This window comes from Chrysochloris asiatica, unplaced genomic scaffold (assembly GCF_000296735.1).
Source record: "Chrysochloris asiatica unplaced genomic scaffold, ChrAsi1.0 scaffold00166, whole genome shotgun sequence".
Lineage (NCBI taxonomy): Eukaryota > Metazoa > Chordata > Mammalia > Afrosoricida > Chrysochloridae > Chrysochloris > Chrysochloris asiatica.
The window spans coordinates 1,458,193-1,484,582 of NW_006408684.1; the positions used below are offsets into that span (position 1 = coordinate 1,458,193).

The following is a 26,390-nucleotide window of genomic DNA, read 5'->3' on the forward strand; positions in this document are numbered from 1 at the left end:
GGAAACAGCCACTAGTTCTGTACCATAACTTTTTATGTATCCCTTTTGTTTTGCCTGCCAGAAATTGAAAAGTAAATTTATAGGCAAAATACAGTAGCTTTGTGTTATATTCTGACTACCTCTGTTGTTGTTATTAGGTAAGCATTGCACCAGTTCTGACTCATAGCACTTACAGACAACAGAAAGAAACACTACCAGCCTCTCAGTTACTGTGGTGTTTGCACCCATTGTTGCTGCCTCTGTGTCAATTCATCTTTTTGGAGACATTCCTCTTTTTTGCTGACCCTCTAGTTTTCTAAGTATGATGTCCTTCTCCAGGGACTGGTCCCTCCTGATAATATATCCAAAGTATGAAAGACAAAGTCACACCATTGTGACTTCTAAGGAGCATTTATGGCTGTACTTCTTCCAGCACATGTTTGTTCTTCTGATAGTCTATGATACTTTCAGTATTCTTATCCAACACCATAATCCAAATGCATAAACTTTTCTATGATCATTTTCATTCACTGTCCAACTCTCACATGCATATGAGGTAATTGAATATAGCATGTCTTGGATCAGATGCATAAAACTAATATTTTTACTCTTGAACACTTCAAAAAGGTCTTTTACTTCAGCGTTGACTAATGCAATATGTCCTGTGATTTTGTCACTGCTGCTTCTATGAGCATTGCTTATGGATCCAAGCAAAATGAAGTCTTTGACAGCATCAGTCTTTTCCCTGTTTATCATGATTATTATTTGTTGTCCAGTGGTGAGAATTTTTGTTTTCTTTGCATACAGACTTTACAGAAGGCTGTAGTCTTTGATCTTTGTCAGTAAATATTTTAAGTTCTTTTGCTTTCAGCAAGCAAGGATGTGTCACCTGCATATCACAGGTTGTTAATAGCTCTTCCTCCAATTCTGATACCAGGTTCTTCTTCATATAATCCAGCTTCTGGAAGTGTTTGCTCAGCATATACAGATTGTAAGTATGACTGCTTGGTTGGTCTCATATATGAGGGTATATCAGTATTGCTACTAAATCCTAGAAACTTTTTTTAAACAAGATTGTCAAAATGTGAAGCTTTTCTTTCTTGACATATTCTCCATCTACTCCTTACATTTCTGAGAGCAGCATTTCCCTCTTTCTAGTCCTTTCTCCAAAGAATTCTTCAATTTTCAGCTTATACCAGTTCAAACCAGCAGTTTTGGCATCCTTGTGGGACTCAGACCATGTTCCTTTGAAATGTTCTTTGTGTTTGTGTTCTCAGTACAATCTTCCTAGCCTTTTTCTCACCTATTCTGTTTGAATTTTTATTAAACTTCTGAATAAACCCCATGATCATCCTGTATCCATTAAGACAATATGTTGAGATTATCCTTTTGGACTCACTTAAAGACAGTTGCCACAACCTTCTGAGCTCACCTGTCTATTTTGAATTTAACTGGCTCAGCAGAGATCCACAGAAACCACTGTTTTGATTGGACTTTTTTTTTTTTAATATGGAGGCCACCCTGATGAGACTAAGACAAGTGTATTACTGGGAGAATTTGTCTGCAGCCGTCCACTGATTGCAAAGACATTTTTAAACACCTTTTGTTTGGAATAAACCCAGGAATGCATGAACTGAAACCCTAGTAGTAATACTTTTTGATTTGAGCTTGTAGGTGGTTTTTTAAAGGAACACAGTACTCACAGGTGATAATGTTTATTTTATGAGCTAAAAGGTGACCTCCAGGAGTAGTTTCAGTTAATGTTTAAAAGGTATCTTAGAGTCCTAGGTTCCTCTAATCTCAGTTGGTCCAAATAAGTCTGGACTTTTTTCAGAATTTAAGTTTTGTGTATATTTCTGCTTACACACATGCTCATGCATCAGGAGCTGTTTTGTTCCTGATCAGAATGGACAGTGTTGGTAAGTGGGCATCATCTACTTCTAGTTTTAGGGTAGCTGAGACCAAGGTCTGTGTATACTGGTACTGTTAGTCCTATAGAGTAATATTGGAGTTTTTGCTTTCCTTTTCTCTTTGTTGCTCCAGACAAGTAGAGACCAATTGTTGTGCCTTAGATGACTGCTCGCTAGTCCCCAAAGTAAAGTGTAAATCATAAACTTTATTAACTGCATTATGATCAATTTTCCCACAAAAATATGGTCTAATACTTTCAAACCCTATGAGGTGTTTGGTTATGTCTAACAAGTATCCATAATTGTTCCTGCTGTGTTATTGTTAAGTGCCATGTTGTTGGTTCTGACTCACAGCAACCCTGTATAGGGGGTCTGAGGAGTAACTGGTGGATTTGAACCACAGTCTCGTAGTTATCAGTCCAGTGTTTATCTTACAGTGCTTTTTTAGGACTCCCTATGTGCTTGATCATATACATGTGAATATATATGCAACACATGCATACATGTATATACATGTGTCTATAGATACACCTGTGGGAGAAATGTGAGACTTTCTGTTCCCATAAAGATTTACAGCCTTGGAAATGCTGTCTATACAGGGTTGCTATGAGTCAGAACCAACTCAGTGGCAGGAGGTTAGGTTTTTTGGGTTGTAGATGCATATGCACACACATATACTCACACCTGGTGTGGCGCTGTGGTTAGTGTGCTGGACCACATAGTTGCTTTGAACTACAAGGTAGGCAGGTCAAGCTCACCAGCTGCTCTTCAGAAACCCTATACAGGGTTGCTATGGGTCAGAACCGACTTGACAGCACTTGTATGGTTACATAGGTACATATATATGTTTTTGTCAACTGCCATTGAGTTGGTATGTATATATGTATATATACTTACAGAGTCTTGATGTGGCTCTGCTGTGGGACAATGCACTGGACCAAAAGGTCAGTTTGAACTGCAGGGTGGTTGAAATTCACCAACCGCTTCTTGAAAGCCCTAATTAGGATCGCTATGAGTCAGAACTGAATCAATAGCACTTAACAACAGCATCTATACAGACCTGTGTAACCATACATATAGATTTCGGTTGTTGCAAAATTGTATATTATAGCACTTACCAAAAACCCCTTTGTGTAATTTTTAGTGATATAATTTACCTTGACAAGTTGTGCATACCTCACTCACATTCAGTGTTACCTTTCCAGGTATCTAATATCCAGAGAGTGATTTCCCGTGCCTACCTATCCCAGTCCTGGTAACCACCAGTGAATATTGGTTTCTCATTGTGGTTTTGAATTTCACTTCTTTAATAGCTAATGACATTAAACATCTTTTCATGGACTTGTTGACCATTTGTATTTTCTTTTTTGGTGCAATGCCTATTCAGGTTCTTTGCCCATTGATTGTGTTGCTTGTCTTTTTGTTTGTATAAGTTGTAACAGTTCTTTCTATATTCTGGATACTAAACCCCATCAGATATATGGTTCTCCCAAATTTTCTCCCAGTCCATACATTTTTACTTCATTTTATTGATAAAGCCCTTTGATGAACAAAAGTTTTTAATTGTGATATGGTCCTATTTATCTATTTTGTCGTTTGTTATTTAGGTTTTCAGTGTCATGTCTAAGAATATGTTGTTACAAAGTAAATCCTGAAATTAGATACCAAAAGCAATTGGTAGAAATGTTAATTATTGCAATGTTTTAGGGAAATGTTCTGGAAATCTCTCTTAAAATTGTAAGTGCCCATTCGCTGTGACCCAGCACTCACAATCTTGGGAATCTGTCCTACAAAAATAATACAGCCAAAATGTACTGGGTGTGCATTCAGGAAAGTTAATTGCAACATTATGTGTACTGGCATAAAAATTGAGAAAACCTCCATTCATAAATAGAGTAATACTGAATAAAATTGTAGTATATCCATACTGTGGACTAGTATTCATGTTAAAGACTCAGTCAGCGCTCCCTGTCAACTTGGATGTTAATAACTAGGGAATCAAGTAGCATGTTCATGTATATATAAGAACCATTCTCATAAAGGATATAGTCAAACACTATGTGTTATTTTTTTTACGTATGTACGTCTATGAATATAAAGAAGGGTGTGGAAGTATCCACCCAGATGGTAACAGTTGTCACCTTAAAGAGGTGGAAGTGGACTGAAAAAGAGGCAGTTCTTGATTTTCTTTTACTTTCTCAAATAAGCACATGATACTTTTCTAGTAAAAAAATAAAAAGTTCACATAAGATTCTTACCAAGTAAGAAGCATTCCAAGACATCATGGGCTTAATCAACAAATACATGCAAGTTTTTTTTTGTTGTTGTTAGGTGCCATCAAGTTGATTTCGGCACAACAGAACGAAATACTGTCTGATCCTGTGCCATTCTCACAGTTGTTATGTTTGATCCCATTGTAGTTGCCACCATGTCAATCCATCTTATTGTGGGTCTTCCTCTGACCCTCCATTTTACCAAGCATGGTGTCCTTCTCTAGAGACTGATCCCTCCTGACAACATGCCCAAAGAACAAGAGACGAAGTCTCACCAGCTTCACTTCTAAGGAGCATTCTGTCTGTAATTCTTCCAAGACAGATTTGTCCTTCTGGCAGTACAGGGTATTTTCAATATCTTTCTCCAATACCATACTTCAAATGCATTGATTTTTCTCTAATCTTCCTTATTTGTTGTCCAACTTTCACATACATATGAGGGTATTGACAATAGGGTCGCTGACATCTTTGCTTTTGAACACTTTAAAGAGGTCTTTTGCAGTATATTTGCCTAATGCAATATAATGTTTGATTTCTTGAGTGCTGTGCCCATGATTGTTTATTGTAGATCCAAGCAAAATGAAATCATTGACAAATGGAAGTTTTTAATGCTAAAGAAATGTATATACTTTTCTGTGAACCACAGCAGCATTTGTGTGTGTTTTTTGGAGGCAGTTTATCAGGGTTTCGTGTCCTGATGTGGCACTGTAGGATAGCCGCTGAACTACTACCCACAAGGCTGGTGGTTCAAACCTACCATTTGCTCCTTGGAAACCCTGTATGGGGTTGCTGTGAGTTAGCAACAACAGCAGCATCAGGATTTGCAATGTGTTATTTTATGGTTTAACTTCCTGTGAAGACTGTTGCATAATATTGAGGGTTCTGTTGCTGTACTTCTAAAACAGACTTTTGTTTTGGATAGGGCTGTCTTCATCAGTGGAATATAATATAATGGAATTAGAACAAGAACTTGAAAATGTGAAGACTCTGAAGACAAAATTAGGTATTGTACATTTTTGCATGTGACTTGTGTCTATATTTCTTATTAAAGACTTCACTATAGTTTAAAATATGAAAGAAAAAAAAAAGGTTTTTAATGTTAGGAGCTTCTAATCTGTCCATAGTTAATACTGTCTTTTAGTTTGGGGAGGGAATGAACATAGTATTCACTTTTGGTTTTTGCTCGTTTGCTTTGTTTTGTATACATACAAAATAGCTCTTCAAAAGAAAAAAAGAAAAGAAAAAACAAGATTACTTGATGCTCTATTTTTATCAGTTATGAGTTTATTCATCTGGTAATAACAGAAAACTGAAGTGATTTAAATAAAGGTTTACTTTTACTTTTATGTAACATGTCTGTTGACATTGATCTAATGTTTTAGTGACATCAGGTCTACTCTCTTTACATTCTCTCGGCTCTTGTTTCATGATCACATGATGATTCTCTTTCTTCCACTGTCACATATACATTTGTTGGTGTGAATTTCTTTCAAAGAAAATTTAGATGCCCTCTTTCCCCCCTGTGTTTTACTGTGTTGTGTTTTTGTTACTCCTCTGGTGTTACAGGTTTCTTTCCCTGGGTTGAGACAGTTCAGTGCACAGGGATCTCGGCTCTTCTTCTCAGATGTTAGTGAGTTCTTCCCTGCACCTTTGGAAGTGGCTTATTTTATATATGTTAAGAGTTCCAGCTTTTTACAATCCCAGTGGTTACAATCCTAGTTAACCACTCTCAGCTGGATCATATAATCCTGTCAACATTTTCTCTTACCCACAACCATCAGGGCAAAAATGTTTCTTGGGAGTTTGCAAAGATTATGGCTAGAAGAGACATTAAATAATTCAGTGCACTGTAGTGCCAGACTATTAACCAAAAGGTTGGAGGTTCAAAACCATCCAGAGGAACCTTGGAAGTAAGGCTTGCTCTGCTTATGGAAGATGCCATGGATTCATTTCTAATTTAGGACAACTCCATGAGTTCCTTTAAATCCTATGGACTAGTTCTGCTCTACAAGCATAGGGTCACCGTGAACTGGAACTGACTCAACAGCATCGAATGACAATAATTTTGTTTCATGCAGTTTTGACTGGATTGAATGCCCTCAGTTTTCATCTAAAAGCTTTTCTTTTGCCTTCACAGTTGCCTTTTCTGAACTTACATTCTTATTTGGTGATTAATTTGTTTCTATACTGTGAAGATGCCTTCTAGTTTCTGGTTAAAAGTTATTTTGTTGTCCTTTTCAGAGTTTCTTTTTGTTGTTATTTAGCAATTTTGCCCTGATACGCTTAGATTTGGCTTTCTGTGTATTTATCTATTTTTGATGGGCTGCTAACCTCAAAGTCAGCAGTTCAAATTTATCATTCGCTCCATGGAAAAAAGATGAGGCTTTCTGCTCCCTTAAAGATTTACAGCCTTGAAAACCCTCTATATAGCCACTGTGAGTCAAAACCAACCCAGTGGCATTCATTCCACCACCATCCTTCTTGAAACCTCTGGTGCTTCTTGAGTCTGGCTTGATGTCCTCCATCCTTTAGGGGGAATTTTGTGGTCATTAACTCATCTAATATTGCTTCTGCTCATCCGTTCTTGTTTTTTATCTTCCTCAGACTCACTACAAATATGTAATACCTTTTCAATCATTTTCTCCCTCTCTCTTTTTTCCATGCTTCAGTTCGTTATTATTATTATTATTTTTTTTTGCTGACCTATATTCCATTTCACTGTCTTTTCAGCTACATCATAATTTTTGTCAAAAACTCTCTATTGAATTTTTAACTCTAGTTAGTATATTTTTAGTTCTAGAATTTCCATATAATTCTTTTTTATGGATTCATATTCCCTTGTCAAATTTGTTATCTTGTCACCTATTTTATTGAATACATTAATCAGTTATTTCAGAGTCTTTCTGGTGAGTCCAATATATGAGTCAGTTGTGTATCTGTTTTTACTGTCTTTTTTTTCTTTTGGTCCTATCTCCTGATAATTTTTTTTATTGAATACCAGATAGTTTTAATACAAAATTGTAGAAACTTTAGATGATACTTTCTTCTGTTAGAGAGGATTAGTAGCTTTTGCTCTGGTAGGCAATTAGAGTGGGGACAGATCAAATTTAATCTGTCTGAGCTTGAGGTCACTTGAAGCTAGGTTTTGATCTTTATACAACTGGTCTGTTTTTGGTTTGGCATTAAATTCTAAGGTATACTTTTTATTTGGTTCCAACTGAAAATCTGGTTTTTGTTTTTGTTTTTACTTTTGTGCCATCTTCTTTACTGGATAAGCACTGGACCGCAAGATTTGTTTGAACCACAAGGTCAGCAGTTCAAACCCATCAGTCAGCTGCTTGTTGGATCCCTATATAGGATCGCTATTGGTTGGAATCGGCTCATCAATACTTATTTATTCTTATTTTTTAAACCTTCTGTGCTGGTCTACAATTCTAGATTTTTACCTCCAAAGAAACATGAGCCTGGCAGAACTTTTGCTTCACTTTTCAGCCTCTTAACTGCATCTTTCTGTTTCTCACCTTCTTTGTCGTCACTGATTTCTTTGAAGGGGAAAGTTGATATTGAATTTCAGTCTTACTTCTTTGCCCTTTCCTTTTTCTATGATCATAAAGAGCTCTGGTAGCGTAGTGATTACAAGTTAGGCTGCTAACTGCAAGGTCAGCAGTTCAAAACTACAAGCCGTTCCATGGAGGAAAGGTGAGGCTTTCTGCTCCTGTAAAGATTTATAGCCTCGGAGACCCTATGCAGGTTCGCTGTGAGTCAGAACTGACTCCACTGCACATAACTACCACCACCATCATAATAATGAACACATGTGACACAGTGGTTAAGAACTTGCTTGCTAACCAAAAGGTGGGTTTTTCAAACCTACCAGCCACTCCATAGGAGAAAGATGTGGCTGCCTGATTTTGAAAGAATTACAGTCTTGGAAACCTTACGGGGCAGTTGAACACTGGCCTTGAGTTGCTTTGAGTCGGGATTGATTTGATGGCAGTGGGTGTGAAGGTTAGAGTCCTAACCTCTCCAGTTGTGATGCCTTGGTAACCGTGAACTCTAGTGTTGTCTCTTAGGCTCTGTTGAGTTTGCTGAAAACTTTGTTTTAACATCTTTTCCATTTGTTTAGTGAATTGTACCTGATATCTCAGCTTCTTAGATCCTTGCCAAATATATACTGGGAATGTATTTCAGGGAAAAGAAGTGCAAAAGGGAAGGCTGGCCTCAGTAAATTTTATAAAATATGAGCCCTCAACTTTTGGTTGTCTTGATAGTGCATTGATAACCTCCTATTCATATAATTTAAATATTAAGTTGATTCTTCCCCAGTTCTTGAATTAAAGTGTAGTGTGATACAGGTAGTCCATGAGAGCTGGAAGAAGTTTATTTTAGAAAACTAGAAGTGTTTATGAAATTACTCATTTAAGTATATATATATCTGTATCAGTATGTACATTTGTAAAACTACAAATACCTCTATATTTTTAATTAAGGTGTATATTAACAGTATATTTCCTTAAAAGTAAAATGTCTTCACAGAGTCAAATATAGGTACCACATGATTGAGCCATTTTAGTGGAGCAAACTGTTTTAAAACTAATTCTTATAGTGTGGGGGGAAATTTTTAAATAATTTATGTATTTTGAAAAAAAATTAAAATAATACTGATCATAGCATTAAGGAATAAAACTGAATTTGGAGAGAATTTTCAGAACTTACTGAAATATTTTATTTCATTCTTTCTTCTACAAGAGAGGCGAAAAAAGGCTTCAGCCTGGGAAAGAAATCTGGTGTATCCTGCTGTTATGGTCCTCCTTCTCATTGAGACAGTAAGAATTTATTTGCCGAGTAAAATAAAGCAAATTAGTTTTTATTTACTTTGGCATTTGAGCATGGCAAACCTCTCAGTTAAATGGTTAGTAATGAGTTTGTTTTCTAGCCACAGCATTAAAATACACCTATGCCTTTATTTGTGAAAAACCAATAGAGCACAAATGGAAATTCTTGGCAATTTAAAGTAAGTCTACAGGATTATCAATTTCCTCCTGAAAGCAAAGAATTCAGTCTTCTACTTCTCGAAAAAAAAGAAAAGACAAAAGTTTTACAGGTGCCCATGCCTCACACTATGATAGAATATGAAAACTTAAATCATTAAATTAGTTCTGGTAATGTTTTACCACTTTTTAAATTGGGAGGCTTGTAACTTGCTTTGTTTTTTCTCTTTTATTGAGATCAAATAGTTAAAAGTTGTACTATGAACTTTTGTCACAAACTTTGAATTTATACTAATTGGCAGAATCTTTACGTATATATAGGAGTGCTGTGGTGCTATAGGATAAGCACTGGACTGCTAACTACAAGGTTTGTGGTCCAAGCCCAACAATCACTCCATGGAAGAAATTTTCTGCTCCTGAAAAGATTTATAGCCTCAGAAACCTTATACAGTGTCACTGTGAGTCAGAACTGACTCAGTGACACTTAACAACAACATATATATATATAAAATTTAGAAATCAGGTCTCTAATGCTTTGGCTTTTCTCTGAACCCTACATTTGGTTACTTAGATTTTAATATATGTATATTGATAAAAAGTCCTTGAACTTGAGCTCTCACGGCCTGCTTTTCATGTTGCAGTTCATCTCAGTCCTCTTGGTGGCGTGTAATATTCTTTGCCTCTTGGTTGATGAAACAGCAATGCCAAAGGGAACCAGGGTAAAGTAAAATGCTTTAACATGTCTTCCTTTTATCAAAGTATGCTGTCTATACATTCTGAATGTTATGAATAAGTGAAACTAAAGCATTCAGTTTTGTGTGTGTATAAGGATAAGTAAAAAATCACTGCTTTAAAATCATAGAAACCTTTATTAAACAAAAATATCAAAATGTGAAACTGTTATTTCTCAGCATACCTCCATCTAGGTCTATACACTTCTGAAGATGGTGTTTCCATCTCTCTAATGGCTCCCTGAAGTATTCTGTGTGGTTCGATTTGCACCAAGTTAATACAGCTGTTTCAACATCCTCAAAGGATTCAAATAAGTGTTCCTTTGAAATGTTTTTTATTTTGGGACCAAAAAGAAGTCTAAAGGGGCAGTATCAGAGCTATAAAGTCAATGGGGTAAAGTTTCCCAAGAAAATTCTCATAAGACAGCGCCCTTGCTACTCTCAAAGAATGAGCAGGTACGTTGCCACGATGGGAAAAAACTCCTAGTTGCAACTTTCTTGGTCTTTTTCCTACCAGTGTAGTTTTAAATTTTCTTAAGCCACCAAATTTTTCTGTGTCCTTCAAGAAAATCTATCAAGATCACCCTTTGAGATCTCAAAAAACAGTCATTGTAGCCTTCTGAGCTGACTCTTTGCCTTGAATTGAACTGGCCCACCAGATCCCCTCAGAAGCCACTATTTTGAATGGACTTTTTTTTATTGAGGGGACCTGAATGAAACTAAGACAAATATCCACAGACACATGTGTAAACATATTTTATTTAGAATAACCTGTGCCTATATGAACTAGAAGGAGCTCTGGTAGCATAGTGGTTACGAATTGGGTTGTAAACCTCAAGGTCGGCAGTTCGAAACTACCAGCTGTTCCGCAGAAGAAAGATGAGGCTTTCTGCTCCTGTAAAAATTTGCAGCCTTGGAAACCCTGTGCAGGGTCACTATGAGTCGGAACCGACTCCATGGTACTTAACAACAACAACATGAATTAGTAGTCTTGGTGGCACTGTGGGCTAAGTGTTGGGCCACTAACTGAATGATCAGCAGTTCCAACCCACCAGCTGCTCCATAGGAAAAAAAAACGAGGTAATCTGCTTCTGTATAGATTCATAGCCTTGGAAACCCAACAGAGCAGTTCTACCCCATCCAGCACAGGGTTACTATGAACTGGAACTGTAGCAACACTACTTTGTGACTTACCTTTTGTATACACTTCAAGTTATATGAATTTCATTTTGCACTGAACCTTTCTAAACTGTGTATACACTATGACTTCTGCTTCTAATTTTTTGCTTTGTATTTACAAATAACAACAAAAACAAAAACCATTCCTCCTGTATGTACAACCTCATCTTTTTTTTTCAAATTTCATAGTCTTCATGTTAGAATTTACCCTGGCTGTACTGTGATTCTTTAAAACTGTACCTTCTAAGTAGTGAAATTGTCAAGTGCTGTTTAGTCCATTTTTGCTTGATAGTAGAGCTACCCCACGTGACAGAAAAGAACTACTCCATATGTAATTGTTACAGAAAGCACCTGATGGTGCTTGTAGGATAAGTACTGGACTGCTAACCACAAGGATGGCAGTTCAAACTCACCAACTGCTCGAAGGGAGCGACATGCGGATTACTGGTCCTGTAAAGATTTACAGCCTCGGAAACCCTGTACAGGGCGCTATGAGTCAACCGACTCCACAGCATATTACAACAACAACAACAAAGATTTATAGCCTCGGAAACTCTATACAAGGTTGCTGTGAGTCAGAATCAATTGAATGGCAGTGTGTTCAGTTTTATGAGTAATTCTTATGGAAGAAGATCCCCATCAGGTCTTTATCGTACAGAACTGCTAGGTGTGTTCAAACAGCCAGGCTTCTGGTTAGCAGCCCAGTTCTTAGCCATTGCATTATCAGACCGCTTTAAAATAGTGACATATAAAAGGAGCTCTGGTAGCGTAGTAGTTACGAATCGGGCTGCGAACCTTAAGGTCAATGGTTCGAAACTACCAGCCGCTCCACGGGAGAAAGATGAGGCTTTCTACTCCCGTAAAGATTTACACCCTCGGAAACCCTGTACAGGGTCGCTATGGGTCGGAACCGACTCAACGGCACTTAACAACAACAACATAATAAGTGTATTAGATGGATTCAATGCTTTTCAGAAGATCCATATATGTACCATAGAGAGATTCATGTTTCAAAAGAGTCACATGTTTTTTGAAACTAAATCAGAATGCTCAGTTAATGGAAGGGAAGCCATATAAACTCCTTTTCAGGAGTCATTCTTTATCTCTTATTTAAAAATTGGTGAGTTTATTCTCTCAATTCACCTATTTCAGTATATTTGTCAGATAGAAGATTGTTACTACTAAATATTCATATTTGGCATACATTTTCTAGGTGTCATGATAAAATTTTAGATACTTGTTGTTGTTAAGTACTGTGGAGTCGATTCTGATTCATAGCGACCCTGTACAGGGTTTCCGAGGCTGTACATCTTTACGGGAGCAGAAAGCCTCATCTTTCTCCTGCAGAACAACTGGTAGTTTCGGACGGCCGACCTTGAGGTTAGCAGCCCGATTCGTAACCACTACGCCATTTAAGGAGCTTCTACGGTAAAATCATTTGAACTGCAAGGTTGGCGGTTCAAGCTCACCAGTCACTCCTCGGAAATCCTATACAGGGTTGCTATGGGTCGGAACCAACTCGATGGTACTTAACAACAACAATGGAGCTTTGGTAGCGTAGTGATTACGAATCAGGCTGTGAACCGCAAGGTCAGCAATTCAAAACTACCAGCTGTTCCATGGGAGTAAGATGAGGCTTTCTGCTCCCATAAAGATGTACAGCCTTGGAAACCCTGTATAGGGCCACTATGAGTCAGAACTGACTCCACGGCACGTAACCACCACCACCAATTAAGTATTTTACTCTATTTTTTCTTAGTCAACAGCTCTTCCATCTTCAAAACGGTTAGACTTTTGATGTCTAGTCCCTCATTCTGCGCCAGCTGTTATATTTTTCTCATAGAATAGCTGATAATCTATCTGAATTCCTTCCCTTCACTCTGAGACCAAAAAAACCATGTTCTTTGAAAACCATATATGTATGTGTATGTATATGTGTAGGCGTCAAAAGTTTGTGGAAAAATTACAGTATTTTCTAATTTCATTTTTCCATTAACTTTTCAAAGCCTTCTCATGTATGTATATATGTCTACATATATACATATACTTACATACAGACACACACACACGTACCTCAAAGGTAAGCTATAAAGTATTACGCAGGCTTTTTCTAAACCAGTGGACTCCTGTTACAGTGCTATAAGATAAGCAGTGGACTGTTAACCAAAAGGTCAACAATTGAAACCCTCAAGCTGCTCTTTGGAAATCCTATACATAGTCGCTGTGAATCAGGACCAACTCCATAGCACTTAACAACAACAACAACATTCCAAACCAGATGTGTTTAAGCATGTCTTTACAGTCAGTGGACAGCTTCAGACAAGTCTTCATGGTAATACACTTTCAGAGTGCCTTCAAAATAAAAAAAAGTCCAGTGAAAACCATGGCTTCCTGGGGGATCTGTTTGGCCAGTTAGATTCCAGGCAGAATGGTCAGCTTAGAAGACTACGGTGACTGCATTTTGATACTTCAAAGGGCTCATCTTGATAGATTTTCTCAAAGGACAATCCTGGGGCTTATTAGAAGGAAGTTTCAAGAAAATGGAAAACTGCATTGATGTGAAGAAGTGAAGTTGTGCCAAAGAACTGCTTTCCAGCAGAACAACGCACTTTCTCATTTTTTGAGAGTAGCAAGGGCTGTCCTCGGAGAATTTCATTGGGAAAACTTACCCCATCCTCCCTACAGCCCTTCAAACTTTTCTTTGGTCCCCAAACTCAAAGTACATTTCAGAGGAGCATGATCTAAGTCCCTGGAGGATGTCCAAACTGCCGTATTGATGTGGTGTAAATCGAATAGCACCAGATTCTTGGGGGAGGGATTAGGGAGATGGAAGATTTAGGTAGAGGACCTTTGAGAAACCATGGCTTCACATTTGGACAATTTGTTTAATAGAGGTTTCTGTGATTTTTAGAGCAATGCTTTTTTACTTAGTCGTATATATGTGTAGGATATCAGGCAAATGGTTATTTAGCTGAAAGACGACCTCCGCAAGTACTTTGGGGTCATAGTTTTAAGGGTATTTTACAGTTAGTCTCACAGGTTCCGTAATCTCAGTTGGTCCAGTAATTCTGGGCTTTTTAAGAACTGGAGGTTTTTTCCTACATTCCCCCCTCATTTGTAAGAGTCTATCTGTTGTGTCATGATCGTGTCAGAAGTGATAACCAGGCACCATCTAGTTCTTGTCTCAAGGTAGATGAGATCAAGTACGTGTGTGCTATGAGTCCTGTATACTAGTTTCATCTTTGAGTCTTTGGTTCTTCATTTTTCCTTTGCTTCAGATGAGTAGAGACCAATTGTTGTAGATGGCTGCTTACAAGCTTTTAAGATCCCAGATATTACTACTACTCCAAACTAACAAATTGAACTTACATTTCATGATTAAGTTGTTCCATGAGATTATGATATCAAGCCTTCAAACCTAGTAAGCCAGTCCCACAATATGCTTGATTATATCTAAGAAGTATCTGTAACTGTATTATAGATAAAGTATCTGTGTGCTTTATTATGTCTATGAATATGTATGTGCAGCACACATATTCACATATCTACATATGCCTATAGACACACTGGTGTGGCTCTGTAGGATAAGCACTGGACTGCAAGGTCAGTTTGAATGGCAAGGTCAGTGGTTCAAATACACCAGCCGCTCCTCGGAAGCCATATACAGGGTCTCTGTGACTTGATTATTTATTTTTTTAATATATTGAATTCTGAAAGAAGATTAGGGTAAAGGAAGATTTCAAGAGTAGAAAAAGAATATGCACATTCACTTTCTATGGTTAGCTTATGTTTGGCAAACTTTAATTATTTAATTTTTTTGGTGCCTCAGGGTTCAGATAGTTATATTTTCTATTGCCGTATTGTATTTAAAAATGTATCTTTAAAAAAAAAACTGTTCTATTTCAAATTAGTAGTAAGTATAGTACTATATTTTGATAAGTCACTCTATCACAATTCAGCTAAATCAGAAAAAAAATTTTTTTTTAAATCAGAAAAATTTTGAGGTAATGAAATTGCTAATGTGGTAGTTGGGTTAGTTGATTAAGTCTCACGTTACCTTTTTTTGGCCTTTGACAGTCTAGATGTTATTCCAGCATATTTAATGTTTCTAATTTCAACTGTTCTATATTTATGACATTGTAATTTTTGGAAAACCAAATATAATGGTGTCATTGAATCCTGAAAAGTGTTTTTTGTTTTTTTCCCCAGGGACCTGGAATAGGAAATGCCTCTCTTTCTACATTTGGTTTTGTGGGAGCTGCACTTGAAATCATTTTGATTTTGTATCCTTTCTTTAAGTAAACATTCTGTCTTTTAACAAGTGTTCTGTCTAGTTTTCTGGGACAGTGGTAATTTACTAAGACACTTGCCTAGAAGAAAAAGAAGAAAAAAGAACAGGTCTGTCTTCCTTAAGCGCTCAAAGTGGCTTTTTGTTTTGATTTGGTTTTTCTTTGAGCCTTAAGACTTTTTGGAGACTGCTGAGAACACAAGGGATACTTACATTCTTTTGGAGAGTTTTCCCCTTAATTCTCACAGCTATCTTATGGTGTCCTCTGTTGTCGGTTTCTATAGCCTCCGATTTTTTGGAAACTTTACTCCCAAGAAGGATGACACAACTATGACAAAGGTAAGGTAAAGTTTAGGTGACTCTGGGCTCCCTTTTTCCTTCCAAGACAAACGGACTGTTTTATTTAGTAATTACCCTGAATGGTTCATTTGCAGTGATAGGTATTTGTTTGTAAGTTACGTAAACACAAACTGGAAGATTTTCAAAATGCTGAATGAGTGGGAAAGGATGTGCTCTGTTTAATTTGGATGGCATCCATTCACTTGTAAAATGCATGGAACTGCAGAGCTTGTTAACTAGCTATAGAAAACTAGTGAAAGGGCTTTTTCTCCTCTAAAGAAAACGTACTGCTAATGAGTAACTTTGATTGTGCTAACTGTACCTCTGGGAGCTTGTTTGAAATCTGAAAACCTTAGTTGCTACAAGTATTAGAGACAAAGTATTTCAAATTTGAATAATTAAAGTAAGACGGAAGAATTCTATTCAGAAACATTTTGTAGTCCCAGGCTAATTTGACTTTCTACAATATGTTTTTGGCTTCAGAATAACAAAGCCTGCCATTTTATGTAGTGATGGAATTTTTGTAAAATATTCCCACAGGCTGACAATGAAGATGAACTAATAAAAGCTGTTGGCTTGTTTTCTTTTTATTGTATATTCTATATGCTTAGCCTAATCTAAAGGGGAAAATTATAACATATGCATATATATGTTAATTTGCTATGACTTTTTAAAAGAAGTAGTTGAGATTCTTAACATCTCACGTAAGTAGTCATAAGTACTAATCAGTAGTTTCAGCTCCTCAATTTAATAAGAATAAGGAACCCTGGTGGAGCAGTTGTTAAATGCTGGGTTGCTAACAGAAACGTTGGGAGTTCACATCCACCAGCCTCTGTGCAGGAGAAAGATGTAGTAATCTACATCGTAAATCTACAGTAAAGATTTACCAGTTCAGAAACACTCCAGAGCAGTTTTGCTGTGGCCTAACGGATCACAATAGGTGTATTTAATATGAAAGATGTAAGCATGGGATATATTGAAAATGACTTAGAGTTAAGTTAAACTTAAGTTAAAAATTTCTTACTTTTTGATATTAAATAGCATATTATTTAAGAAGTTGTTGTTGTTAAGTGCCATTGAGTCGATTCTGACTCATAGCGACCCTGTATAGGGTTTCTGAGGAAAAGCTGGTGGGTTTGAACTGCCAGCCTTGTGGTTGAAAGTCCAGTGCTGATCCTACTGTACCACACCAGGAGTCCAGTAGTTTGACTTAAAAAAAACACACAACATAGTCAAAAGTTTTAAATGTATTTGTTCTTTTTTGTTTGATAGACAGAGCTCTTTGAAATTGGCAACTGCAACCAGTAATGTAATATGCAGTGTCTCAAATGTATAGTAATTTAAGTGTTCCCTAACATCATATTTGTGCCAGGTACTAGAAATATCTTTTAGAACTTACTGATTTAACTTTAAATGTTTATCAAAAAAGTTTATTCTCTTTAAATTTTTCATTGAACAGCATCATTAAGAAGTTGGCAAAGTACAATAGCTAACTAGACTGTGCAATATTTTCTTAAAATGTGAGTGGATTTTACTTTTTATCCTACTCTCTAACTACCAAGTATGCTTTCTGCTCTCAAACAGATCATTGGGAATTGTGTGTCGATCCTGGTCTTGAGCTCTGCACTGCCTGTGATGTCCAGAACACTGGGTATGTGTCATTGAGAAAGCGTTCATTTTAAACCCAGACCTTTTTCAGATACTGCTACTAAATGTCTTATTTTAGTTTCTAACCATTTTCAAAATATCGTATTTGAAATATAGTGCTTTTTCTTACATTATTTAATCAAATAAAGACCATTTAGCTTTAAAATGCCTAAAGACATTCATTTATCAAACATGAAGGTTTTTTTTTTTCCCACTGACTTGTTAAACCTTAGCATCCTTTAGTAAGGAAACTGATTTTTTTTTAAAGTTTAATTCTAGAAAATATTTAATTAACTTTTCTTATATGTAAAAGTTATAATTCAGTGTGTGGTTAAGAAATTGATCATCTATAAAATTACTTTTAAGGTAATCTGTGCCCATGAAATAAATTTGAAATCAGTAAAATCTATGAAAGCACATATTGATTTAAGGTGCATACTTACCTTGGAAGTTTTACTTGCCTGCTGTTAGAAGTTTTTCAGTTTACAAAGAACTTTGGTGATCATTTATAAGCAATCCACATTTCCTCTTTGTCATTAAGATAGTTGATAAATCTTCATATGACCTTATTATCTTTTATAAAGCAAAATTGCAGATAGCATTACCAGTTCTTGCCTCAATATTATTTCAAACAAACAAACAAAATGCCATTAGGCAATTAATTTAGATTTTCTGGACTTCGGTTTTGACTTAAGAGTGTTCATAAATTATCTGAAAAAAAATTCATTAAATCAACAAATTGCTCATCGCAAAAATCACTGGTAACTTTGAATTGCTTTTGTTTCCGCTCTTATATTGCTTTCATTATTTATTCAAGATTCATAGGCAACAGAGATGCAGATTTAGTAGTTATCTTCATAATTCCATATAAAGAATTTCATGTTTCAAGAAAAAATGAAATCTAAGTATAAATGTTTAAAAAAAAAAAAAAAAGTACTGTTCCGTAGGCTAATATGAAACTTGTTTACTTAATGTTCTTTCTTTTGTGTTTGCTTTATAGCACTTAATATTGTTTTCACATCTGCTTTTGGTGTGCTAATCTTGAAACTGCCAAAAATATGCACTTTTAACCAGATTTGAAACTAAATGTTATCATTAATATTGTGACAGTCCAACCAATACTTTTTGTAATATTGCAGAAACCCAACCATTTTGACACTCATGAAACTCATTTTCTTGGCTTTGTTATTTAAGATTAATTGTTAATAGTAGTATACACTGATTCTGTGAAAGCAATTTGAATGCTGAGTATAGTTTCCATACAAAGAAAACAAATTAATGGTAAAATTTACTTTTTGAGACCAACAAATTAAATTCCTGAGTAGTTTGCCATAGAGATAAAGAAGACGAAGAAAAAAAGAAAGATGGAACAATTAAAATGCAGCTAACAAATGCCTGGACACAGCTGTCCAAACAGGATTAATAGAGTGCATTAGAGTACAGTGAGTCATGTGGTGCTTTGCAAAATATCAACACGCACTGCGCTCCATGTTATGCCCAATGGCACTGAATAGATGAAAAGAAATAAATACGTTAAACAGATTCATAGAGGCTTTTCACAGTATTAAAAAAAGTGAATTTCTAGCCTAGAATAAAAAGCTTTATTTTAGTATTATGGGAAATGCAAACTAGAGTTACTTTGTAATTCCTCTATTAACCCTTTAGAATTGAGCCTTTGATTTTAAGAAGATAAAATATAGAGATTGTCATGAATATTATGCTAGTGTATAACGGGATTTTGATTTACTAGCTGAGAAGCTTGTAAGAGTAGAGGATATATTTAACAACCACCTTCCAAGCTGGGAAATTTTCACTCTATCATTGCCTCTCAAAAGTAAATCCTGACCTTGAATGTGGCCCCATTTACTCTTATGAAATCAGCTAGCAGCATACCGTTATTCATAGCTAAATAAGAAGTGAAGTGAAAAAGAAAAATTGTAATATGCCTGCATGTGTCAGTTTTTCTCTTATATTAGTAGCTTTTTAGTAAGGACTATAGATTCATTGTAAACCTGAAAATGTATTGGACTCAGTCTCAAATATTTTAATTGGTGGCATTTTCGCTTCAAAAATGAAAGTGTTTTTCAGGATTTTTCCTTTTTCTATGAAAAAAGTTACCAGCTGCTATTGTTGATAGGCATTATAAACTTTAACTACATCATGTATACGTGATAGAACATATTTGCTAAAGAATTCCTGTTGAGTTGCCTGTCTATATTTCATTGTGGGAAATTTTTGTGCAGTTTGAAAAATCCCCTCTTAGTAAATTTAATAAGTATATCACTTGCTATAAAGAATTACTTTGTGAACAAAATTGTGACCATGTCTCTTAAGTCAAATATAACTATTATCAATGATAGCTTTATTGTCCATAGGAAACAAAAAAACCCTGAATTGTTTTATCCAGGCCCTTTAAGACCCTTTAAAACTAATGTCATGCCATTTGATAAGATTTCCAAAGTATTGTTTTGCTGGCTGTGTAGGCATCTGTATTAGAAATTTTCAAAAATTTTTTTGAAATTTAATGTCCATATTTTTAGTAAGCAATTTACTATTTGATTTAATAGACTTGAGGTGATTACAGGAGATGCTTGGCAAAGAAAGTAAAAATAGAACAGGATGTAACCTAATAAATTATATGTAGATGCCTAAACTTTTAATAATAAAATATTTTAAATGACTCTACTACCCTGATCGGAGTCCTGGTGTGGCGCTGTGGGTTAAGCGCCAGACTGCAAAACCGTTTGAACTGCAAGATTGGTGGTTCTAGCTCACTAGCTGCTCCACGGAGACCCTATACAGGGTCACTATGGGTCAGAGATGACTCAACGGCACTTAACAACAACAACAACAACTACCCTTATCACAGTTATAATGAATTTTCTGAGAATAGATTTTGTACAATTGCTGACATGATCTTTATTATAATTAATGAAGATATAACTTAGATTTTGACTTTATCCTTTATTAGAAATCTATAACCAAAGAGGAAAACTTTTTCTCAAATGCATCCAGCAGACTTTACAATACTTTTACTGATTTCTGCTTTTAAAATTAATTTTTATAATTATGTTTTCTTCCTGAAGCTCTGTCTTTAACTCATGAGTTATACAAGGCCCCAGTACAGGTTTGTTTATTTATTTATTTAAATTATGCCCATGGTACTAATACAGGAACACTTACCATTGCAAATGCAGGTTGAATTTATTTTATGTTTTCCACATATTTCTCATCCAGTAACCACATAATTCATTATTTTGTAGAATGAAGAGACTCTTTTAAAAAGAGATCTTTATTTCTGGCTTTGTAACTATATTACTGCTGGAGTCCTGGTGTGGCACTATGAGTTAATGTGCTGGACTATAAAGTCAGTTTAAACCATAAGGTTGGTGGTTCAAGCTTACTAGCTGCTCCTCAGAAACCCTACACAGGGTCACTATGGGTCAGAACCAACTCCACAGTACTTAACAACAACAACAAATATGTTACCAGTATTTACCCTGAGCTTGCCCTTTCTAGTTCTTTGTATGAAGCTGAAATAAATAATGTTTTCACAGATAGCAAATGTGGAATAAGATTATAAATCATCAGTGTTGTTGTTAAGTGCTGTCAAGTCAGTTCCGACTCATAACGGTCCTGAATAGGGTTTCCGAGGAGCGACTCTGAACAACCTCATTGTTCTAACTTTGCAGTCCAGCACATTAAACCGCAGCACCACTCCAGGACTCCATAAACCATCATTTATTGTTGTGAACTTCTGTTGAGTCGGTTCCAACCCGTAGCGTCCCTGTATAGGGTTTTTGAGGAGCCATTGGTGAGCTTGAACCACTGACCTTGCAGTTCAAATGGCTTTGCAGTCTTGCGCATTAACCCACAGCTCCACACCAGGACTCCATCATAGATATTCCTAATTATGACTTTGAGATAAACAATAAAACCAAACTACATATTAAAAATATCTCAGAAAAAATTTTGCCATATCTGTAATATATACTGCTATAGTACCACAAATTAATGATTGAATGGTGTTTGTTGTTGTTAGTGCTATTGAGTTGGTTCCAACTCATAGCAACACTGTATAGAGTTTCCAAGGAGCAAGTGGTGGGTTTGAATTGCTGACCTTGTAGTTAGCTGTCCCTTGTTTATCTTAAGGCACCACACCAGGACTCCATTGTTATTGTTGTTGTTGTGAAGTGCCATCGAGTCAATTCCAACTCATAGCGATCCTGTGTAGGGTTTCTAAGGAGCAGCTGGTGAGCTTGAACCACTGACCTTAGAGTTCAAACGACTTTGCAGTCTGATGCATTCATTAGCCCATAGCACCGCTCCATGACTCCGTTGGCTGGTACTAATTAACATTTAGCTGATTGTTAACATTTGTATTTGTGAATAATAAATTTATGCACAAACAAAAAATAGGATTTTAAGAATAAAGCATTCTTTAAGTAATCTATTCTTTGTCAAATGTTTAAGAGTTAAGAGAACAAATAATAACTCTAGCAAGTCATACTTGTAGTAGCTACCTGTTTTTTTCCCCCCTTACTATTCTAGTTTCAGGGCCCATGATTCCATCTGAACAATGTCACATTGGCCCAACATGACCTTAAATGTAACTTTTACTTTAAGAATATTTGTATGAAAATAATTCTAGTTAAGATCATTTAACTGGAAAGTTTTTACCTTGTATCTTACTTAATTTTTAATGTCTCAGTTAAACTGTACCCCAAGCCAAAGCCCTGTGTTATCAAGTTGATTCCAACTTATAGGGACCTTTATAGGGTTTCCAAGGTTATAAATCTTTATGGGAGCAGACTTCTTGGTCTTTCTTCCATAGAGCAGCTGGTGGGTTTGAATCATTGACCTTGCAGTTAGCAGCTCAGCGCCTAACCCACAATACCACAAGAGCTCCTTGGATAAGCACTAGACTGCTAACTGCAAGGTTTGTGTTTTAAACCCACAATTCACTGCTTAGAAACCTTATACAGGGTCACTATGAGTTTGAACCAACTCGACAACACTTAACAACAGCAACAAGGGCCTAATTTGTACTAAGAATAAAAATGCCTAACCTAGCTAATTATTCCTAATAAATATATATACATAGTTTACTGTGATATAGTTTTAAAGATTATTTCCTTATTTGTAGAAAATTTAATTTTAATTTTAATTATAAAAGTAAATACATGAATAAATCATTTAATATATTAATATGATCAGTTTAAATGTACTATCTTGCTATTTTCTTTGCTTCAACTACTCTTTTTTTTTCCTTTTCCTCTTTATCTACATTCTTCTGGATAATTTGAATGATTAAAAAAATTTTTAATGATTCCCTGTTTTCCCCCTTCATTGGCTTACTTGCCAATGTTTTTTGTTGTGTTATCTGAGTGTTAGCGTTAGGGTTAATAGTATATATTGTTTAATTTATAGACAGTCTACCTTTTTTCTGGTAAGGTCCACCAGCAGCCATCCCCAAGTGTGGAGATTAATCCAATCACCATGTTCCCACTTCATCATTTCTGACACCAGCCATCCTCCCCTCTCCTTAGCACTATGTTTCTGTGTAATACCTCACAGAACTCACTGAGTATACATACTTATGGTTATGTTGTTTATTAAGGTGAAAGGATGCAGCTCAGGAAAGAAACGATACCACTTAGGAGAAAAGAAGATATCAGTATTGGGAAGAGGTACATGGCAAAGTCTGAAAGGTACAAGGTTCTGTTTTCCCAAACAGAATATGTTTCTTCATTTGCCAACTAAGACAGATCTCAGAGCAGAAAAATTTCCTTGAGTTGTTCCAAGGCTCCTAACCAGATGTCATTGTTGTTAAGTGCCATGACGCCTGTACTGACTCATATCAACCCTGTATAGGGTTTCCAAAGGAGCAGCTTGTGGGTTGGACTGCCAACCTTGTGATTACCAGTCCATTGCTGATCCTACAGTGCCACACCAAGACTCCTTAGCCAGGTGACACCCAACAAATTCTCAGATATAGTCAATATACCTTTATTACTTAGGAAATCCCCTAAAGTTGCTTTTACAGAATCTAAGGGCAAAAGCCAAATCAGTGAATTCATTGTAACACAGACTTCAGGTGCTCTCATACCACTTTACATATAACAATAACCTTGCAACATTGTCCTCCCATTTCTTCTCTGCCAGCCTTTGTGCCACTGTTCCTAATATATTTTACCTTTCCACATAATCTATTAAGCTATAATCTCCATGATGCACTGCTTTTGTTTTTGCCTTAAACAATTATCTTTTAACAATTAAAAAAATAGACTTTTATATCAACCCACATTTCTATTGGTTTTCACTTCTTTATGTAGATCCAGATTTTATTCTGATTATCATTTTTCTTTCTGCCTGCAAGACTTTAACATTCCTTTACGCGCATCTGTTGCTGGTGAGTTCTTTCAGCTTTTGTATGTGCTTTGTATCTTTGTTTTGCCTTGTTTATGAAAGACATTTTTGTGTATGGAATTTTACATATTTTTTTCCTTCAGTACTTGAAGAATGTTGCTCCATTGTTGTCTCATTTGCATAGTTTTTGCAAAGAAGTCTGTTTTACTTACTATCATTGGTCTGTATTATTATTTTGTCCTTTTTTTTAAGCTGCTTTTAAGATTTTTTTCCTTATCACTGATTTTAAGTAGTTTGATTATTGATGTGCTTTGATATAGTTTTCTTCAGCTTTTTTGAACTTTAATTTCATTGCGTTTCTTTCATCTGTGGATGTATAATTTTCATCAAATAGGAAATTTTTCAGTCATCAATTCTTCAGATAATTTTTCTTGCCTGTCCTCTCATTCAGGAATTGTACTTACAAGTTTGTCAGTCGTTTGAAATTAATTCTCACTTCACCAGTACAATGTTCAGTTTTTTCTTTTGCTCTGTTTTATTTTAATAATTCTCTTCCTATGTCATTAAATTTACTAATCTCTTATTCTGCAATGTCCTAGTATGGTGCTGTAGATAAGCACTGGACATCAGGTTGGTTTGAATCTCGAAGTAGGCAATTCAGACTCACCAGCTGCTCCTTGAAACCCTATTCAGGGTCGCTGTGCGTCAGAACCGACTTGATGGTACATAACAACAACAAAAATCTGATCTGAATCCCATCTAGTGTGTTTTTTATATTTGATGTTTTCATTTTCATTTTTAGAAGGTCAGTTTTTTCTGTTTACTATATTGTTTTTTGCAAATAAATAATACATATACACACATATAATGGGCAGGAATGCGATATTATATTAAGAAGTTCTAACACAGCCAACCATACACACACTGCACAAGATTCAGGGTATTTACAGAAGTGAATTTCACCCTCATTCTCTCTTACTCCTACATTTTGATCATATGTGTATAATAAAGGTACAAACCATGATCAGAAAGTCATAGATCAAGTGTGGTAGTACCCCAGTAATCAGGACAAAAACTACTGAAACTGTGTTTACTTTGGGTAGGTTCACAGCCAGGCCTGAGAGCCAATGGAGTTCTTATAGCCAGTCTGCAACCCAGGTATATCACACCTGAGGCGGGTAGAGGGCTATGCGCAGGGCTGGCACTGCCCTTGTCGTGTGTGTGTGTGAGTGCATACTGCCCAGGTCCTGCATGGAACCCCCAGAGACTTCTCTTGTCTGAGTGAGGCACATACTGCCCCTCTGTGTCCCAGCAGTCATATCTGCCCCCTAGCATCTACATGGGTATTAGAGCCAAACAACCCAGCATAGTACTGGCCAGCTGGAGGGTGGGGTGGAATGTGTGTGGTTGTGGCACACTGGCCTCGTCCACTTGAGTGGCCTCTCGGGCAGTTCCACTCACCTTTTGGACTGGGGCCAGACACCCTGGCGAAGGCTATTTCCAGGTCAGCAAATGGGATTGCTTCTTGCATGAGAGAAAGCAATTGGCAGAGCAGGGAAGGGGCCTCTTGATAAACTCCATGGTAGTCTGGTGAGAGTCTGCTGCTGGGAACCAAACCTTTACATCAATAAGCACCAAGATAAAGACTTCACATTGAATCAGTTGGATAGAAAAATAAATGAAACTGAAGTCATCAACATGTAAAAAATGTTGGTATAGAGCACTTATGAAAAATAACATGTTGGGGGGGGGGCGGTGCGTGGGTAAAGATACAGTGTATCTTTTATGTATCTACATAACAAGTTCAGTCTATGCTCTAGCCCTTGGAATGTAATGACTATAGTTATAATAAACATTTTAATGTTCTTGCTACTCATTCTTCCAGATGTGTCCTTTCTGAGTTGGTAGTTTGCACACAAGTATGATCACACAATATCAGTTCTCTGCATTATACTTGAGAAGGGACCCTCTGCATACCTTCAGAGTTCTCTGTGTTTGCAGCTCTCTCCTCTCCAGTACTCTGCCCTCTGAGTTCTAGAACCTTGCCATCTCTAAGCTCTAAACTCCATCTTTTTAACTCAGGGAGATGGCCAGACTTTTGCTTTGCCTCATCTCTACATTGTGGTCTGGAAACTTTCCTCATTCAGTTAATTCTCACAGTGGAAGGGTTCATCTTGTTTATCCATCTCTCAGGGATCACTGACTTTCATTATCTGATGTTCAGTGTACTGAAATTGTTTTCTATATTTGTTCCCATTTTTCAGTTGATTCAGATGTGAGGGGAAATTAGTCCCTTTTATTCTTTTGTGCCTGGAACTCGAAGTTAATAAGCATACTTCTCATTGGTATAATTTAATGAAAATACACTTTTCACAGTAAGATGAGTCAGAAGTTAAAATCTTTGCTTTAACAACTTCATCTTTTATTCCACTTTAAAGTAGAGACTTTCTTTAATTTCAGGATGACTTTGTCTATGAATGAATAAAACAGTTGGAAATGAATCTGTTTACATTAATCTTTAAATTAAGGATATTTAAAAATTGTTGTTTGTAGAATTTATTATTTTGAAGTGACATTTATTTATTTATTTATTTCTCTGTTCTTATAATTTTATTCTGTTCTTGACTCTTTCATTTGTCGACTGAGTTCAGGTTAATGCTCCCATGTACATCATTCTGTAGTTG

The 26,390-nt window shown here is 36.2% G+C and overlaps 1 protein-coding gene across 1 annotated transcript in view; it reads left to right on the top strand.

Moving 5' to 3' along the window:
• LMBR1 (limb development membrane protein 1) overlaps nucleotides 1-26,390 on the top strand; it is a 195,809-nt gene that overhangs the window by 159,781 nt on the left and 9,638 nt on the right. The window contains exons 10-15 of the mRNA XM_006871291.1: nucleotides 5,085-5,165; nucleotides 8,912-8,988; nucleotides 9,795-9,872; nucleotides 15,273-15,346; nucleotides 15,600-15,690; nucleotides 17,275-17,341. Of these exons, the coding sequence (XP_006871353.1) occupies nucleotides 5,085-5,165; nucleotides 8,912-8,988; nucleotides 9,795-9,872; nucleotides 15,273-15,346; nucleotides 15,600-15,690; nucleotides 17,275-17,341 (468 nt within the window). The remainder of the gene's footprint in view (nucleotides 1-5,084; nucleotides 5,166-8,911; nucleotides 8,989-9,794; nucleotides 9,873-15,272; nucleotides 15,347-15,599; nucleotides 15,691-17,274; nucleotides 17,342-26,390) is intronic.